This window comes from Suillus subalutaceus (genome assembly GCF_016647625.1).
Source record: "Suillus subalutaceus strain FC151 chromosome Unknown DFJ58scaffold_23, whole genome shotgun sequence".
Taxonomy (NCBI): Eukaryota; Fungi; Basidiomycota; class Agaricomycetes; order Boletales; family Suillaceae; genus Suillus; species Suillus subalutaceus.
In genome coordinates this window covers 193,645-208,760 of record NW_024540272.1, presented here as the reverse complement: position 1 = coordinate 208,760, position 15,116 = coordinate 193,645, and the positions used below count along the sequence as shown (strand labels likewise).

The 15,116-nt window shown below is 50.0% G+C and overlaps 2 protein-coding genes across 2 annotated transcripts; one reads left to right on the top strand and one right to left on the bottom strand.

Annotated features, from left to right (window-relative positions):
• Window positions 1-626: 626 nt before the first annotated feature.
• Window positions 627-2,825, top strand: DFJ58DRAFT_905114 (uncharacterized protein). The gene is made up of 7 exons (XM_041394937.1): window positions 627-755; window positions 823-1,103; window positions 1,164-1,521; window positions 1,642-1,715; window positions 1,811-2,531; window positions 2,557-2,593; window positions 2,650-2,825. The coding sequence occupies exons 2-7, from the start codon at window positions 869-871 to the stop codon at window positions 2,818-2,820; spliced, it is 1,596 nt and encodes a 531-aa protein (XP_041246814.1). The 5' UTR covers window positions 627-755; window positions 823-868; the 3' UTR covers window positions 2,821-2,825.
• A 9,758-nt stretch (window positions 2,826-12,583) lies between these two features.
• Window positions 12,584-14,405, bottom strand: DFJ58DRAFT_743765 (uncharacterized protein; the record flags this gene model as incomplete). Its single annotated transcript, XM_041387275.1, has 4 exons — window positions 14,231-14,405; window positions 14,020-14,177; window positions 13,937-13,957; window positions 12,584-13,888 (listed from the first exon to the last, which is right to left on the bottom strand). The coding sequence occupies exons 2-4, from the start codon at window positions 14,110-14,112 to the stop codon at window positions 12,584-12,586; spliced, it is 1,419 nt and encodes a 472-aa protein (XP_041246813.1). The 5' UTR covers window positions 14,113-14,177; window positions 14,231-14,405.
• Between the last annotated feature and the right edge of the window lie 711 nt (window positions 14,406-15,116).

Below are 15,116 nucleotides of genomic sequence, written 5' to 3'. Positions count from 1 at the left end.
AATGGCGAGAATAAAGACGTTGAGAACATGAGTGAGATCTTGAGCTAAATCTGCCGTATACACATTGGCAGCGGGAAGAAGGTCAGCAGGAATTTATAGTACTTAGCAGTCAAGGTGCAAATAATGCAGGTGTGTGCCGAAGTGCTGTGTGTTCTTGACGCTGATCTTCAAACATGCGTGGGCTTCTTCGCCGCGGGGAAGTCCGCAGGATTCAAATTCCGAACCATTAAGTTGGGCCGCGCTTCCGAGTCAGTTAATGTCCGCGTCCTCGCCGATGACGAGTATGTGTTCATCACATTGTGCCACGCAAGCTTCGTAATTTGGACGTTCTACTTCAGGAGTAGTATGGTGACCCCAGGCTGGAAGTTCTGCCGCTCTGGCGGTAGAGGTCACGTATGCGTGATCATTTTGCAACTTCGGCGGGCATTCGGATTACGGTGCGGCCACTCAGACTCGGAAGGAACATGACCAACTGTCTTCCTTCTGATGAGGTCTGGCGGACTAGATACCCCACGATTGTCGCTCTTCTGTCAATATAGCTTACGCCCCCTTGCGTCCACCTGGGCGAAATTGCTGTGATTTACAGGAAATAATATCATTGCGTCCATTTTTCATCCGAGTCATTCCTTCAGATGGCTGCAAGACAATCCTGATTTACAGAAGAACGAACATTGAAAACTGCTATTTCGACCGCTATCAATAATCAGATTCACCGATTGGTACGGTAGCTACGGAAAGTGACTCTGATCTCCAAGGTTGGTAACTCGATCCCAACTCCTCAGTGGCACTCATTGTGGCCCACGACTGCCTTTGTATCGACAGGTATATAACTAAACTTACAACTCGAAGGCCTTGGCCCTTCGTTGGAATGCTGTCTACCAGGAAAGCAGCAGCTGTTTGGCTTTTCCTTGCATTTGAACTGGTCCTAACTAAACAAACACCTCTGTCGAGTCATGCGCCTTCATCCTTTTACACGAGGATCGAAAATGATCTTGGACAATGGGATCTTGGAGAAGTACCTGCGGTGAACGCGACAGGACATCTGGTGTTCGAAACGGCCAATTCCCTGCTTCAACACTGGCCAAACACGCGTTATCGTATTGGTATGTCTAAAAATGCTGAACACCGCGCAGATTTGACAACTCATCGTTTACGTCCTGCAGGTCATACAATAGTCCCAGGGACTATTCCCGTAGGAACTCTCCTCTACCATGGAGCCCTCACCGGTCCCCATTTACCGACCGCTCTGGAATGGGTGTCTGTAGAGCCAGACCACTCCATGATTTTCTGCCAAGGGCCAATCGAAACAGGGTGCTGGCACCTCACTCTTAAAGTCACTCAGCCGATGAAAGTGCTCTATTTTGACGGAAGCAGCGCTGTGAACATCCCTGGGGGCACGATGGACACCCAAGATCTCGTGGCGTGGTCGAAGATGAAACCCGACTGGGTGGGCAATGAAAGCAAGCGCATTATGGATCTGTGTACATGGGGCCAGAAATATGGGGTGAATGGCTTTGTGAGGTTCGTTGAAATTTGAGATGGAACAATGTCCGATGCTGATTTATGAGTTGTAGGATGGAAATGAATTTGTGCGAACCCATACGTAGTTCCTTGGTGATTTGTTACTAACGACGGTCATAGTGAGGTTATGATCTGCGACTTCACTTCTCACATGGAGGTCGTTTCGTTCTTAAATCTCGAGAGCACTCGCATCAGTTACTTCCCGCCTACGGATCTGCCAGAGGACCTCAATAATGGTGAGCGACCATGTCCATGTTTAGGAGAGGTCTGATTTATTCTCGGACATCAGTGCATCATATGTTTGAAATAATGCATTCTGCTTCACGGCGCGAAATGTATCCAGGAGAAACCCGGATTTTGCTTGATTTTTCTGGGCTAGTCTCTTTCTACGACACCGCCCTTGTTCCCTCCTTGGTGCCGCGCCGTGTAGGCTTGGAGCGATGGGATCATCGAGTGCAAGGAATATCATCGGAGGATATAGAACGCGTCCAAGACAGGTTAGCTCAAGCATTGGCACAACCACCCGTGACAACCAGCGGCATTGACTGGAAGACCGTCTTGCGGGTGGTGGTTGATAGATATGCCAGTCGCCTGGAGATGATGCAGTACCTTGTGAACATGACGCTGGACGATAGGTCGATGTTTGGCCACGCACAACAAGTCCAGAGACGACTGCGCACCGTGCTTTTGCCCTACACTGTGTTTGCAGCTCTACCTCCTAATACCTCTGTGACTGCCAACGCGACAAATTCATGGGCTGCACCAGTTTTTCGGGAATGTGCTACATCGCACACGGCCCCCATTGTAGCTCATGGGGCGACATTGATGCCCTCTGAACGTTTGCTCCTGCAGGCGGTACGGGAAACTACGCGTGAAATATGCCGTGTCGTCACGAAGATGTGGGCATCTGGGATGATGACTGGAGTCGACCCCTTGTATCCTCCGGAACAACGCCCAGAAGCTGATCGCATACGTACTCTCATGGGCGAATGGAAGGAGGATGTGACACAGTTGAATGTCCTGGTTAGACTGGAGCGCGTGGGTGAAATGCCGACCTGCCTGTGGTTTCGAGGTGAACAATGTCAAGTTACTTTTCTGTGAAATGACTGACCTCGTCATGTACTATAGGAGATGTGCTACTTGCCTGCTTGGCCCATTGGGTTTTTCCCGACTCCCGGCAGTGAGCCATCATTTCAAGCCCAGAGGGACGGTGCTTCCTTATGGCCGGACCCAAACAAAGGTGAATGGAAGAGACCACAGCCCAAGTGTATCAGACGACTGGAGCCATATGGTTTTTAGGATACTTACCTAGTCTTTGTCAAATCATTGCAGTAGAGTTTACTTCAAGCGCCGGTGGCGTATGTAAGATAACTGGATAGGCATTGAGCGAAAATATGGTCATACGAAGGGGTCACCCTATCGAACTCGGAGATCTCGCAAAGGGCTCATTGGACAGCACAATCAATATCGTGTATGTACCCCAGTTTCCTATCTTCGGAACAACTTACAGCCTGACCTCCTATGAATTACTAGCCGCACAGCATCGACTGCTTCGTGGTTCGTTCCGAGGACGTTTTCTACTAGGATAAAATCGCCACTCGGGAATTCACCTGGTTGTGAGGTAGGTTCTAGGCTGAGGATGTGTTTATGGCCATTATTTCTAGGGATACCAATGGCTGTCCGTGTTTGTTTTAGTACGCCCCCTCATCAGAGAACCGGTGAACAGATGAAAAAAAAGTTATGATTTATAGTAGGGCATTGCAACAATCTTTGTATATCTGCTGACTCGCCGCTTCACATCCGCTCGCTCTTCAGCTTCAGTCCTCCCACTATCCTCCGTCTCCTCCGCCCTTCCCTCTCTCTTCATCCGCCCTCCTCTCTCATCCAAACCCTCATGCCTTTCCTTCATCTCATTTGCTCCTCCGAGTCTTTCTTCGACACCATCTTCTTTGTACCTTTCAAGTTGGGCCAAGATCGAAAAGCGATAGACTCACACATGAGCATAATATCCGGCTCTCCATTCTTCTGCAAATCGACTGCGTGCTGTGAGCCTGATAGATGTGATCAGTGGGGTCGTAAGTGGGGTCGTATACGGAGGATCAGGTTCCTGAGTTACTCGATTCAGTTTTGAATGTCTAACAGAGGTAACAACGGACGCGATCGCTTCTTGGACCTGAACCAAGTGGCACCCCGACTAGGACCCCGAAAAATCCTCGTCAACCAAAGCGTCCAACGACGCACCCAACGCCTAACGGCGTTACTCCGCCTCAGCGGAACCACCTAAACTAACCCATTTTACCCTTTAGAAACGCTCGACGCGCTACTAGGTCAACATGCCCCCAGGAAAGACCACCCCTGGAACAGGACCACCCAAGCCCAAACTCACCCACTCAAACGACGGCTCCCAATACCTGTAAAACCACCCGTTCTCAGACCACGGTAGAGGAAATCATGGCAACCAGTAGCTCGGTAATGGATACTGAAAGTGCGGAAGCGTACCTGGCGTCCAAACTTCTTTGTCAAGTCGGTCAACCATTCACGCTCACTCATCTCTCCACCATTCTATTTCACATCACACAAATGTCTACTGTCACTCCAGTACCGGTTAACGCGGCAATTCGCGCAGTAGCATTCCTTCTGAAAAGCAGGTGGTATGTGAGATAGCGGAAGCAGCAGCAAAGGAACTGGCACTCACCTTATCTGGCACCTTAACTGAATCACTATCTGCTCGGTTGGTTGACCACACGATTGCGGCATTAGCTCCACAGATTGCCGGAGTCCATGCAGCCTCGGAGACCTTGGCAAAGACTGCTAAGAAAAACGGAGGATACCTTGACCATCACCCTCGACAAGGCTGAGCGACTTCATCGGTTAGCCAGAGATGAGCGAACCGAACAAGAAGGAGGTGTCTCGGTAGCTTCCGAACGCCTAGAAGAGACCGCGGATGCCCTATACGCCACAGTAACAGACTGTCAGAACACCATCAAACTACTTGCCCCCTCGCTGGATGCCACCCAAGACCGCATCAACCATCTATCCCTCCAATTGACCTCCACCCCCTCCCCCTCACCCCCCACGACCCAGCCCACCTACAGCTCTGTAGCAGCTGCCCACCTCCCCCCCAAGGTGGACCAGGCCGTTGGCCGAGCGGCTGTTAGGGCGCGCGAGATTCTATTGGACCCCAACCCAGGTTCTAGCCTATTCCCACCTGGGACTGCAAACAGGGAAATAGCGTCTCACCTCAAGGAGGCAATCAATAATATAAGGGACGACAGCACCCCACCAGGCAGCGTTAGAGCTATAACCACGCTCCATAATGGAGGAATAGTAGTAGAACTGGAATCTGAGGAACTGGCGTCGTGGCTCCGAAGCCCCACGGGACGCACATCACTAGAAAGTCAATTTGAATCAACAGTATCGTTTCGCTCCCGAACATTTGCATTAGTCCTAGAGTACTTACCGATCCATTTACAGATTGAAAACGACGACTTTCTCCACCGTGTCGAAGAGGAAAACCAACTCCCGGCGGATACACTGACATCCATTCGCTGGATCAAACCCTTGAACCGCAGATCCAACCAGCAGCGCAAGGCCTTCGCTCTCCTACAAGTATCTGATGCACCCACGGCCAACAACATTTTGCGAGATGGACTATGTATCGACAACGAGAGAATCTCTATCCGGAAGAACAAGAAGGAACCTATCCGCTGTGCAAAGTGTCAACGCTACGGCCACATTGCCCGCAGCTGTACTGACGAGCATGATACTTGTGGAACCTGTGGGGAACACCATCGTTCCACCCAATGCAATGCTTACCGCACCACTCGGTGCGTTAACTGTCGCAGCAACAACCACACGAGTTGGAGCAGGAAATGCCCGGAATTTCTTCGAAGATGCGACCTTCTAGACGAAAAATTCCCGGAGAACAAAATGCCCTATTTCCCCACTGAAGTAGCTTGGACACATGCCATCATCCCTCCAAGACCTCCCAGACTGCCCTCCCACTTCCTCTCCCCGCCGATTCCACAAGACCTTCTTCCACAGACGAACGACACCCTCCGTCAAACCACACTCGCACTCCAACGTCTCCCCATTCTCCCATCCCCGTCGCCCCAGCCCAACTCTCCCAGTCAACCCTCCACTGCCGCTGAGATCCTCAAAGACATCTCCCCCCCACTAGACCCCGACCCCGAACTCACCTCACCACCCAACACTCCACGCTCCTCTCAATCCTCCCAACCCTCTGACAGTTCACCCTCTTCACCCCCCACTCATGTCTAATCACAACCCTACCACCAACGTCCGACTCAAGATCTGGCAACAAAATCTCAACACCTCTCTGATCGCTCAATCATCCCTGCTCAACAACCCCGTCATCGCGGATTGGGACATACTAATCATCCAGGAACCCTATATTAACTTTCTACAGTAATTCCAGTGCCAACCACCACTGGCACGTCCTGTACCCATCGCAGCATTATACCCACCCCCAGCAGCGGTCGCGGGCCCTCATCTTGATCAGCACTAGACTCGACACTAATTCGTGGAAACAGCTCACCTTCCCCTCATTGGATGTCATCGCCATTCAACTTTCTGGTCCCTATGGACGGTGTACAATATTTAATATTTATAATGACTGCACTCATAACAACACGCTAACCACCTTCGACACTTATCTAGAAAGCAACATCACTTCCCTCAAAACATCCTGATAACGACCACATGCTTTGGTTGGGAGATTTTAACCGACATCATCCCTTATGGGAGGACATCCTGCAACCAGTCATCTGTTCAACTACACGGCCGCCAACCCCCTCATCGACCTCATTGCCGACCATGGAATGATCCAGCTCCTACCGCAAAACACCCCAACTCTCCAATCCATCAGCACCGGTAACTGGACACGCCCGGACAACGTGTTTGGCACGGAACACCTCCTTGACGCGGTAGTATGCTGTGAAACCGCTCCGGGACTCCGAGGGCCAAAGACTGACCATCTTCCTATATTGCTGACCCTGGAACTCGAGACCCCCAGCACAGACACAGAACCTCGTCGTAACTGGCGCGGGGTCGATTGGGACGCCTTCAAAAAGCATCTCGGAGAAAACCTCACCACCAGACCCGCCCAACCCCTTGCGTCAGATGAGGAATTTCAGGAGGCCGCCTGGCACCTTACCCTTTCGATCACCGCCACCATGGACTCCTGTGTGCCCTACTCGAAACCATGTCCACATTCCAAGCGATGGTGGACGAAACACCTATCCATCCTTAGATCACGGGTCAAGAAGTTAAGTAAACTGGCATACCGGATGAGAGGTCTCCCCCAACACTCTAGCCACGACGACCTCAAAGCGGCCAAAGACCAATACACGAACGAGATCAGGGCTACGAAGAAGCAGCACTGGTTAGAATGGCTGGAAGATATTGAAGGTAATGATCTGTGGACCGCTAATAAGTACATCTCAGCAGAACCCCGCGACGGTGGCAAGACTCGCATACCCTCTCTCTCCTTCACCAATCAAGACGGAACTATGGATGAAGCAACCACCAATGATGAAAAGAGCCGAATTCTAGCTAAGTCATTCTTTCCTCCTCCCCCCGACACTGATCCTGTCCCACAAGATGTGGAATACCCTGACCCAGTTGAGCGCCTACCACCACTCACCACTGGACCAGATAGAGCGGGCGATATGCAACCTTAGTGGGTACAAGGCACCCGGTCCTGACGGGATCTGCAACATAGTGTTCAAGGAGTGCTCCGACATCCTCGTCCCCTACCTCCTACACCTCTTTAATGCCACATTCTCACACCGCACGTACTATCAGCCGTGGAGGAAGTTCACTACAGTGGTTCTGCGTAAACCGGGCAAGCCTAATTACTCCGTCCCCAAAGCTTACCGACCAATCGCCCTACTTAACACAACTGGAAAGCTACTGACGGCTGTAGTAGCGGATCAGCTCACCCATGTCCTCGAACGCCACCAACTACTACCCAACACACACTTTGGGGGTAGGCCGGGTTCGCTCCACCACCGATTCGCTCCACCTACTGGAAGCGACGATCAAGAACGCGTGGAGAGCGCACAAAGTAGCCTCGGTCCTGTTTCTGGACATTGAAGGTGCCTTTCCCAACGCCGTGACAAGGCGCCTGCTATACAACATGCGAATGAGACGTATCCCAGGTGATATAGTGGATTTTACTGAACAGGTACTAACAAACCGTCAAACTCAATTGAAATTCGACGGATACACGTCCGACTGGTTCCCTGTGTCCAATGGAATAGGTCAAGGAGACCCGCTATCAATGATTCTTTATATTATTTACAGCTCCGATCTGGTCGACGTCGCATCGCCCCGAAGAGGAAGAGAGGCACTGAGAGAACTAACATTAGCATTCGTCGATGACACAGCTTTCATTGCCATCAGAAAGGACTTCTCTGAAACTCACGCCATCTTGGCAGACATGCTCGAACGTCCAGGGGGAGGCTATGATTGGTCAAGAGTTCACAATTCCCGTTTTGAAACCAATAAATTTGCGCTAATGGATTTTTCTATGAACAGACACAAAACACGTCCCGACATGGTCATCCAGGGAGCCACCATTCGCCCCTCCCCAACACACCGATTCCTCGGCATCATCCTAGATCAGGAACTGCGTTGGAAGGCACAAGTCGACAACGCTGTAGCAAAAGGGACGTCCTACGTACTCCAGTTACGTCGCCTCTCTACCTCGGCCAAGGGCATCCCCATGCGACTGATGCGCCAACTCTACCTGGCAGTGGCAGTCCCTAAGATGCTGTATGCCGCCGATCTCTGGTTCTCACCCATTTTCAGCCATGGGACGAGCACCTTGCAGAGAGGCTCAGTAGGTGTTGCCAAACGACTCTCAACAGTTCAGCGCCTGGCAGCCATCGCCCTGACGGGAGCGATGCGCACCACAGCCACTGACATTCTAGAGGTCCACGCCAACCTCCTCCCCACCTCCCTCCTCCTCCAGGATGCCTGTCACCGAGCCATCATCCGCATTGCAGCCCTTCCCAGCTCCCACCCGCTCCACATCCCAGTCCGCAAAGCCGCCCAACGCTACGTTGCAGCGCACCGTTCATCCCTCCACCGCCTCACCCGCCGCTTTGCCCTATCTCCTGCCACCGTAGAAACCCTAACCCCAGCTCGATGCCCACCATCTGCCAAAAACCCCTGGACCACGCATATCGCCGTCAACAAGGACACAGCCATTTCAGAACATGAAACACTAATGGACCAAATACAGATATACAGCGATGGATCGGGCTATAAGGGTAAAATCGGGGCAGCTGCAGTCCTATTCCGCGCAGGACAGCAGCCCAGAACACTGCAATATCACCTCGGGACGGATGAAGAGCATACGGTATTTGAAGCAGAAGAAGTCGGCCTGATTCTAGCCGCACGTTTGATGGCCACGGAACGCGACCTGTCCTTCCCCCTTTCTATCTCGGTGGACAACCAAGCTTCAATTCAAGCAGGTGAGACATTCCATTCACGTCCTGGTTCCTATCTGGCGGATTGTTTTCGTAGGATGATGAGCAAAATCGCCAAAGATAATGTAGACTTCAAGGTAACCATGCGCTGGGTCCCAGGACACTCAGGGATCCATGGCAATGAGGAGGTCGATAAGCACGCCAAACTGGCAGCAGTGAGCCATCATAACAACAGCCCCGTCAACCGCCTACCCCGCCTCCTTCGACACCAAGCCCTCCCACTAAGCATTTCGGCCCTAAGAGAAACGCAAAGCAAGGACACTACCCAGAGATGGGGACAGCTCTGGCGCAAATCCCCACGTTTCTACCGCTTCAATCAACTCGACCCCAGCATCCTCAAACGTTCATTCACCAAATTAACTGCCAATTTCCCAAAACGCCTCATCAGCCTCTATATATTCCTTCGAACTGGCCACGCACCACTTAACAAGCACCTTCACCGTATCCGCAAAGCTGACAGCCCATCTTGCCCCCACTGCCCCGGCATAGATGAGACGGTACACCACTACCTGCTAGACTGCCCACACTTCCAACGTGACCGTCACATACTTGTCAGCGCCCTAGGGCGAAGAGCCACTTCCATTCAATTCCTTTTGACAGACCCCGACGCCACCCCTCACCTCGTTAGATATGTCAATGGCACTTGTAGATTCAAGACCGTCCTTGGTGAAATTCCGCTTCCTCGCACTCCGGCAGACTGATCAGTTTTGAACAGGTTTGAAAGCACGCAAGCTTGTACATGCACCTTGGTACCATCAAACATTTCATATCATCTTGTATCACCACCACTCACTCGCACACACGGAGTCACTAGCTTCATCACTGGTATCAGTCAGACGGGAACGGGTCCTCCCATCAGCCAACAAAATGGGACCACCCACCAATTAATCCTACTGCAACCTTTCGACTCCTGTACCTGCCCGCTTCTGCGGCCGAGTACGCGTCTTTGTCTTCATACCGATAATCCATACCTACCACAAGCGTACATATAAGTCGTCTCATCTTCGATGGGTTGCGCATCTAAAACGGCCGGCGGGAACGGCGGACTGATGGGGCACGTCCCACATCAGGGCATTCGCGAACTCAGAGATGCGCAGGGGGCACTGGGGGCCCCCTAGACTAGATAGTATTGTCCTCCATAGAGTATTACTCTCCATAGGACATGAAAATTGAATAAAAAAAAAAAAAAAAAAAAAAAAAAACGCGAAGGTGGTTGAGATGTTGGAGATGGTGATTGGAAGCAGGAAGTAAGACTAGCGTTCGGTCAACCCTCGCGTCCCTATTTAAATCACAACGCTTCGCAAACCACAGGTCCACAATAAACACACCTTGCTATTCTAGTTTCTCATAGTGAGTCTTGGGTAAAACACCAGCCATCCACTTGCATTGTTGCAAGGGGGGTGCCTGTCGAATCTGTGGAAGTGTGATCTCGCTCGCCGGTGGCTTCGACACACTGGATCGGCACTACCAGGCCATCCAAGACCATTTGTCTTCTTATGTGGACGATAACTGAAGGTCATAGAACAGCTTTGTTTAGCTGTGGCCTTTATTTAGCCCTATTACTATAGTATTGTGTTTTTAGTTTTATGATATGTGTGAAAGTGCTCACGAAAATCAAGCTTTGGGTCTCCTTGGCACCTCTCCACATTCCTACCGAAAGCACTGAAGGTCTGATTCCCTTTTCGTCAATCACATCTCCTCCACTGAATTCTTAGCACTGACACACCTGAACTTTAACAGAGCCACTGTGCTCTTGTTGAAGTTGTAAATAATACGTCATCCTCAGTTTCCTGCTTCAATATCGATAAGAACTAGAACACGGACCGAATATCAAGAAGTGAAATTAGAACAAGGCAACTCGATGAGTGTCTCTGGGCTCCGAGTTACCGTTGAACGTTTGACAATATGCTCCCTCAGGAGAACAAGCATACTGGTCGTTGCTCCAGTAATGGCACTGCCCCAGCCATGGCTGTAACCCAGGAAGCGAAGAGAAGTAAATGTGATGGATGGGAAGATTCAGGGCGCAATGCACAGATTGAGATTTGCAGAGGGGGCGTGTTAGGTGATATGTATGCAAGACAGCGCCCAAGGCCAACAACTATTCTCACATTCAAGAATTCGTCGCTTTTCGAATTCTTCGTTGCTAACCTCTCGGTAACACCAGATTCTAATCTGGACCTCCAGTGAGGACGAACTGACGTGTGGCTTTACCAGGGGGCTTATCTTCGAATCGTCGCCAACGTCAGTGATACAGTAAACTGACAACATTGGCAGGAGACCTCACCTTCGCACCGTTGAACGTATCCAAAGAATGCTTACTTGTCTACATCACGGTTTCACTGGCGGAGACGGAGTCATGGCTTCCACATCGACGAAGTCAACCACCACAAAATCGATTCTGCTATCAATGACTTTGACAGGTCACGGAGTGCACAATCAATATATATCCTATTTTCCGTACGGCCACAGAGTGTTCAGCAGATCTGATGATAGTACCGCTCTGCACCGGGGTCTGAAGGCGGGCAAGGAGATTGAGGAAGCGCACGAGAAGGAGATATTGATATTTGCAGTGGCGGTATCAAGGGATGGTCGATGGGTTGTCACTGGTGGTGGGGACGACGATTGTGCGGAGCTGAAAGCCTGCGAGTTTGAGACTGGGATCGTGAAAAAACCTCAAGGCCACTTACGGATGATCACCTGCATTGATATCTTTGTGGACAACACGCTGCTGGTGAGCGGGGCATACGATCTTACAATGCAGATATGGAACTTGGACACTGACAAACTCATGATTGGTCCATTTGACACCCCGGGTCGTTTTATGGGCGCAGTTCGATTCTCAACAGACTCGAAGAAGCTCACAGCCAAGACGCAGGCTGGGTGGGGAATTGCCTTGAGATCTGAGATGTTCAATCGCAGAAATTGGATTTGGGCACTAAAATTACAAGATTGCCAGTGTTCTGGACAAAAAGATCATTATGACTCACATAGTACTATATAGAAGGGACTTGACTAACGAGCTACACGGTCTACCCTGGCTATATAGTACTATATAGTGACCGGGCTTTTTCCTGATGGTTGCTTTGCGGTATCAATATTAACATGTGTCTCATTAGACGCGCATATATGAGGTTTTTCGCTCCACTCTGTTCCTTGTATATAAAGGCCGCCGCCAGAATGCTCTCCGTTATCATGGGCGCCTCCATCGATGGTTTAACTCCAAACCACTCTCAGTCATCACGATACACCCTCCGCACTCACATCCCCCACTGTGTCACACCTAATGGCTTCCACACCTCGAGAAGTATGAGTTCAAACTCGAAAAATGACGGTCGAAGGATATGGCGCTTGTGGGGCGCAGACGGCAACTCTGATATCAGTGAATCACTTGTTGGCTTCATCCAAGTCGGTCCTGCGAAGAAGTTCCTAACCTAGCTAGAACTACGAAGACAAAAATACCACGAACTGATAGCGTACGGTTCTAGTAGCATAAAACAGGAAGTATAGCCCGTTGCATGAGTTCATGTAAATCTAATGAAGCAAAGTCATCTTGCCACACGGGATACAACTACTTCGAGGGAAGGAATCAGGGCAACATACTCCGCTCGCTGCTCATCCGTCGGCGTCACTCCACCACTGAAAACCAGACCCTTCAGAGGACAATTTGATCGTACGATCAATGCCCTCAAATCCCCATGAGGCCACGACTGTACATCAATCCCGGATGACTTAGGATGCGGGAGAGAATCGAGAACATCGAACAGGGCGTGTATTTGCGATGGTTCGATATAGCGGACTTCAAACATGCGTAGATTGGGAAGTGTCAGAACATCGAACAGGTGGGATAAATGTTCCGTATTCCAAATGTCATGAGCGATGCGTAAGGATCGAAGATTGGTGTGTATGATTGGTCTGCTGGCTCGCATTTTCTGCTTGACGCCTGTAAGAATTGTTAACGAGGAGAGGTTGGGACACAGATGGAGTATGTTGGGGACTGTATTCATTTGATCTAGAGCGACCTCGATGTTTGTCAGGCGTGCCATTAGGGGAGTGAAAGCAGAAAAGTCGTGAAGTTTGAGCACCGGAAACGTTATCTTGAGACTGCGCATAGTGAACGGTAATTGCGATATAGACTGTGCAATATTCGGCATTAAAAAACTATCGTACGCGCATATGGTCAGCTCCTGAAGTGCTGAGAGATTTTCGAGCATAAGTTCAGGTTTGTCGGTTGGAGGGAAAAAACGGATAGAGAGAGTCGAAATTTGATTGATGTAAGGCTGTATGAGGCCTCGTAATATAGTGTTCGAGTCATCAGAGCAGCACCAGACTTCTAACGAAAGCGGATGTCCTCTGGATCGCTTGAGCCACAAGTCATAGCAGAAAGCTATCGACTCCCAGCGCCTGTTACCGACTTCGTTGCTGTACAACCGCAGCCTGCGCCACAAGCTGGGCATTCCCACAGCTATCTCCCTCCATCGTCGGCATATTCTGGTCAACAACATAGGAGCTAGCGTTTTTGATGGGGGCGATATGTGACTGGTTTCCGGGAAACAGTGGACAAAAATGTGGGATAAGACTTCGGTTGGTAAGCGCCAGATACCCGATACAAGTCGCCTGTGCAAATTCATGGACTGGGTAATCCCGTCCTTCTTTTCGATGAGTTGTCGGTGGAGGTTTTTGATGCCGTCCATAACTCTTTCCAAGTCTGAGATCTCCTGCAAGGCTGCATTCAACTGCTCCTGGCGTTCTCTGATGATGGTGTTGATACTAAAGTCGTCCTCGTCCTCGATGACAGAGTAGCTGATAAGATAAGATCTGCAGGAGTGCGGGGTTGTGAGGTCTGCAGAAATCTAATCATTGTCAATAAAATTGCATCCGATATATCGGAATAGGCATACGATCACTTGTGAACGGGTGAGCTTAAACGAATCCGAGTGATCATTATTCTCAGATACGAGTGTCCATAAAACTTGGCACTTACGATGCGACACAGCGTGCCGATGATATCCAAATCAGATGACGCAGATGGACTGACTCCTGCTAGATTGGCTGTTGAACCATCAACTGTCTGCATCTTGGACCTTAGTTCGAGTTGCTAATACGACTCGGGGGGTGATGTTGACAAAAAATTGTAGACGGCTGATCGATGGATGATGTAAGGTGACAAGGTGAAGAGAAAGAGGAATACATACACAAATTCCTGTCGTTTCTAACTAGTAACTCCTCGCCTGTCTGTTGTTCAAGTTGGCTGCAAGCGCCCGTCAATATGTACTAGGTCGGACGTTTCGAATCGTGGACCGAATATCAAGAAGTGAAACTAAAAGAGGCGACTTGACGAGTGTCTATGGGCTCTGAGTTGAATAGTTGACGATATGTTCCTTCAGACGAACGAACATGATACTGGTCGTCGTTCATCATATTTATGAGGAGGTCAATGATTATTCCACAATATATAATCTTATGATGACTTGGAGCGCGGCGTCCACCCGCGTGCGTCTCACGTGCGCTTACTTGACCAATTTCTACTACCACTACCATTCAGAAACCTACTAACGTTACCATCATTAGCTTCGCTCCATCACTTACAACATTGCCGATCGGAAATAAAACTCCACTTTACTTCATTTGGTTGCGAGCACATCATCAATTCCTTATAAGCTGACCCTTTCATCTGCGTCATCTTGCTGTTTGAACACCGCAGCTCCAAAACATGTCGACGTCATTTACGCACAACGAAAAATATAAATTCTGAGTCGTTCTTCATCAGTTTGCCCACGCATCATTTGTGTTTTACGACTTGATCTATTATGCCCGGTTCATCCATGAATCCGTCTTGATGATATTTCACACAGTCGTATACTACAGTGCTGACACTGTAAAAGAAGATGATCAGCTCATAGCAGATCACCCTGAAGCGACACCTGATTTTCTCGCAATTCTCTCACAAAATGGAATTCCAAAGCACGAACTTTATCTCAAGCAGGGCTGTATTTGCTCACTTAGGCGCAATATGTCTGTTCAGAAGGAACTGGTGAAGAATGCACGCCTCATCATACAACAATTGCACCGCCGTTATGT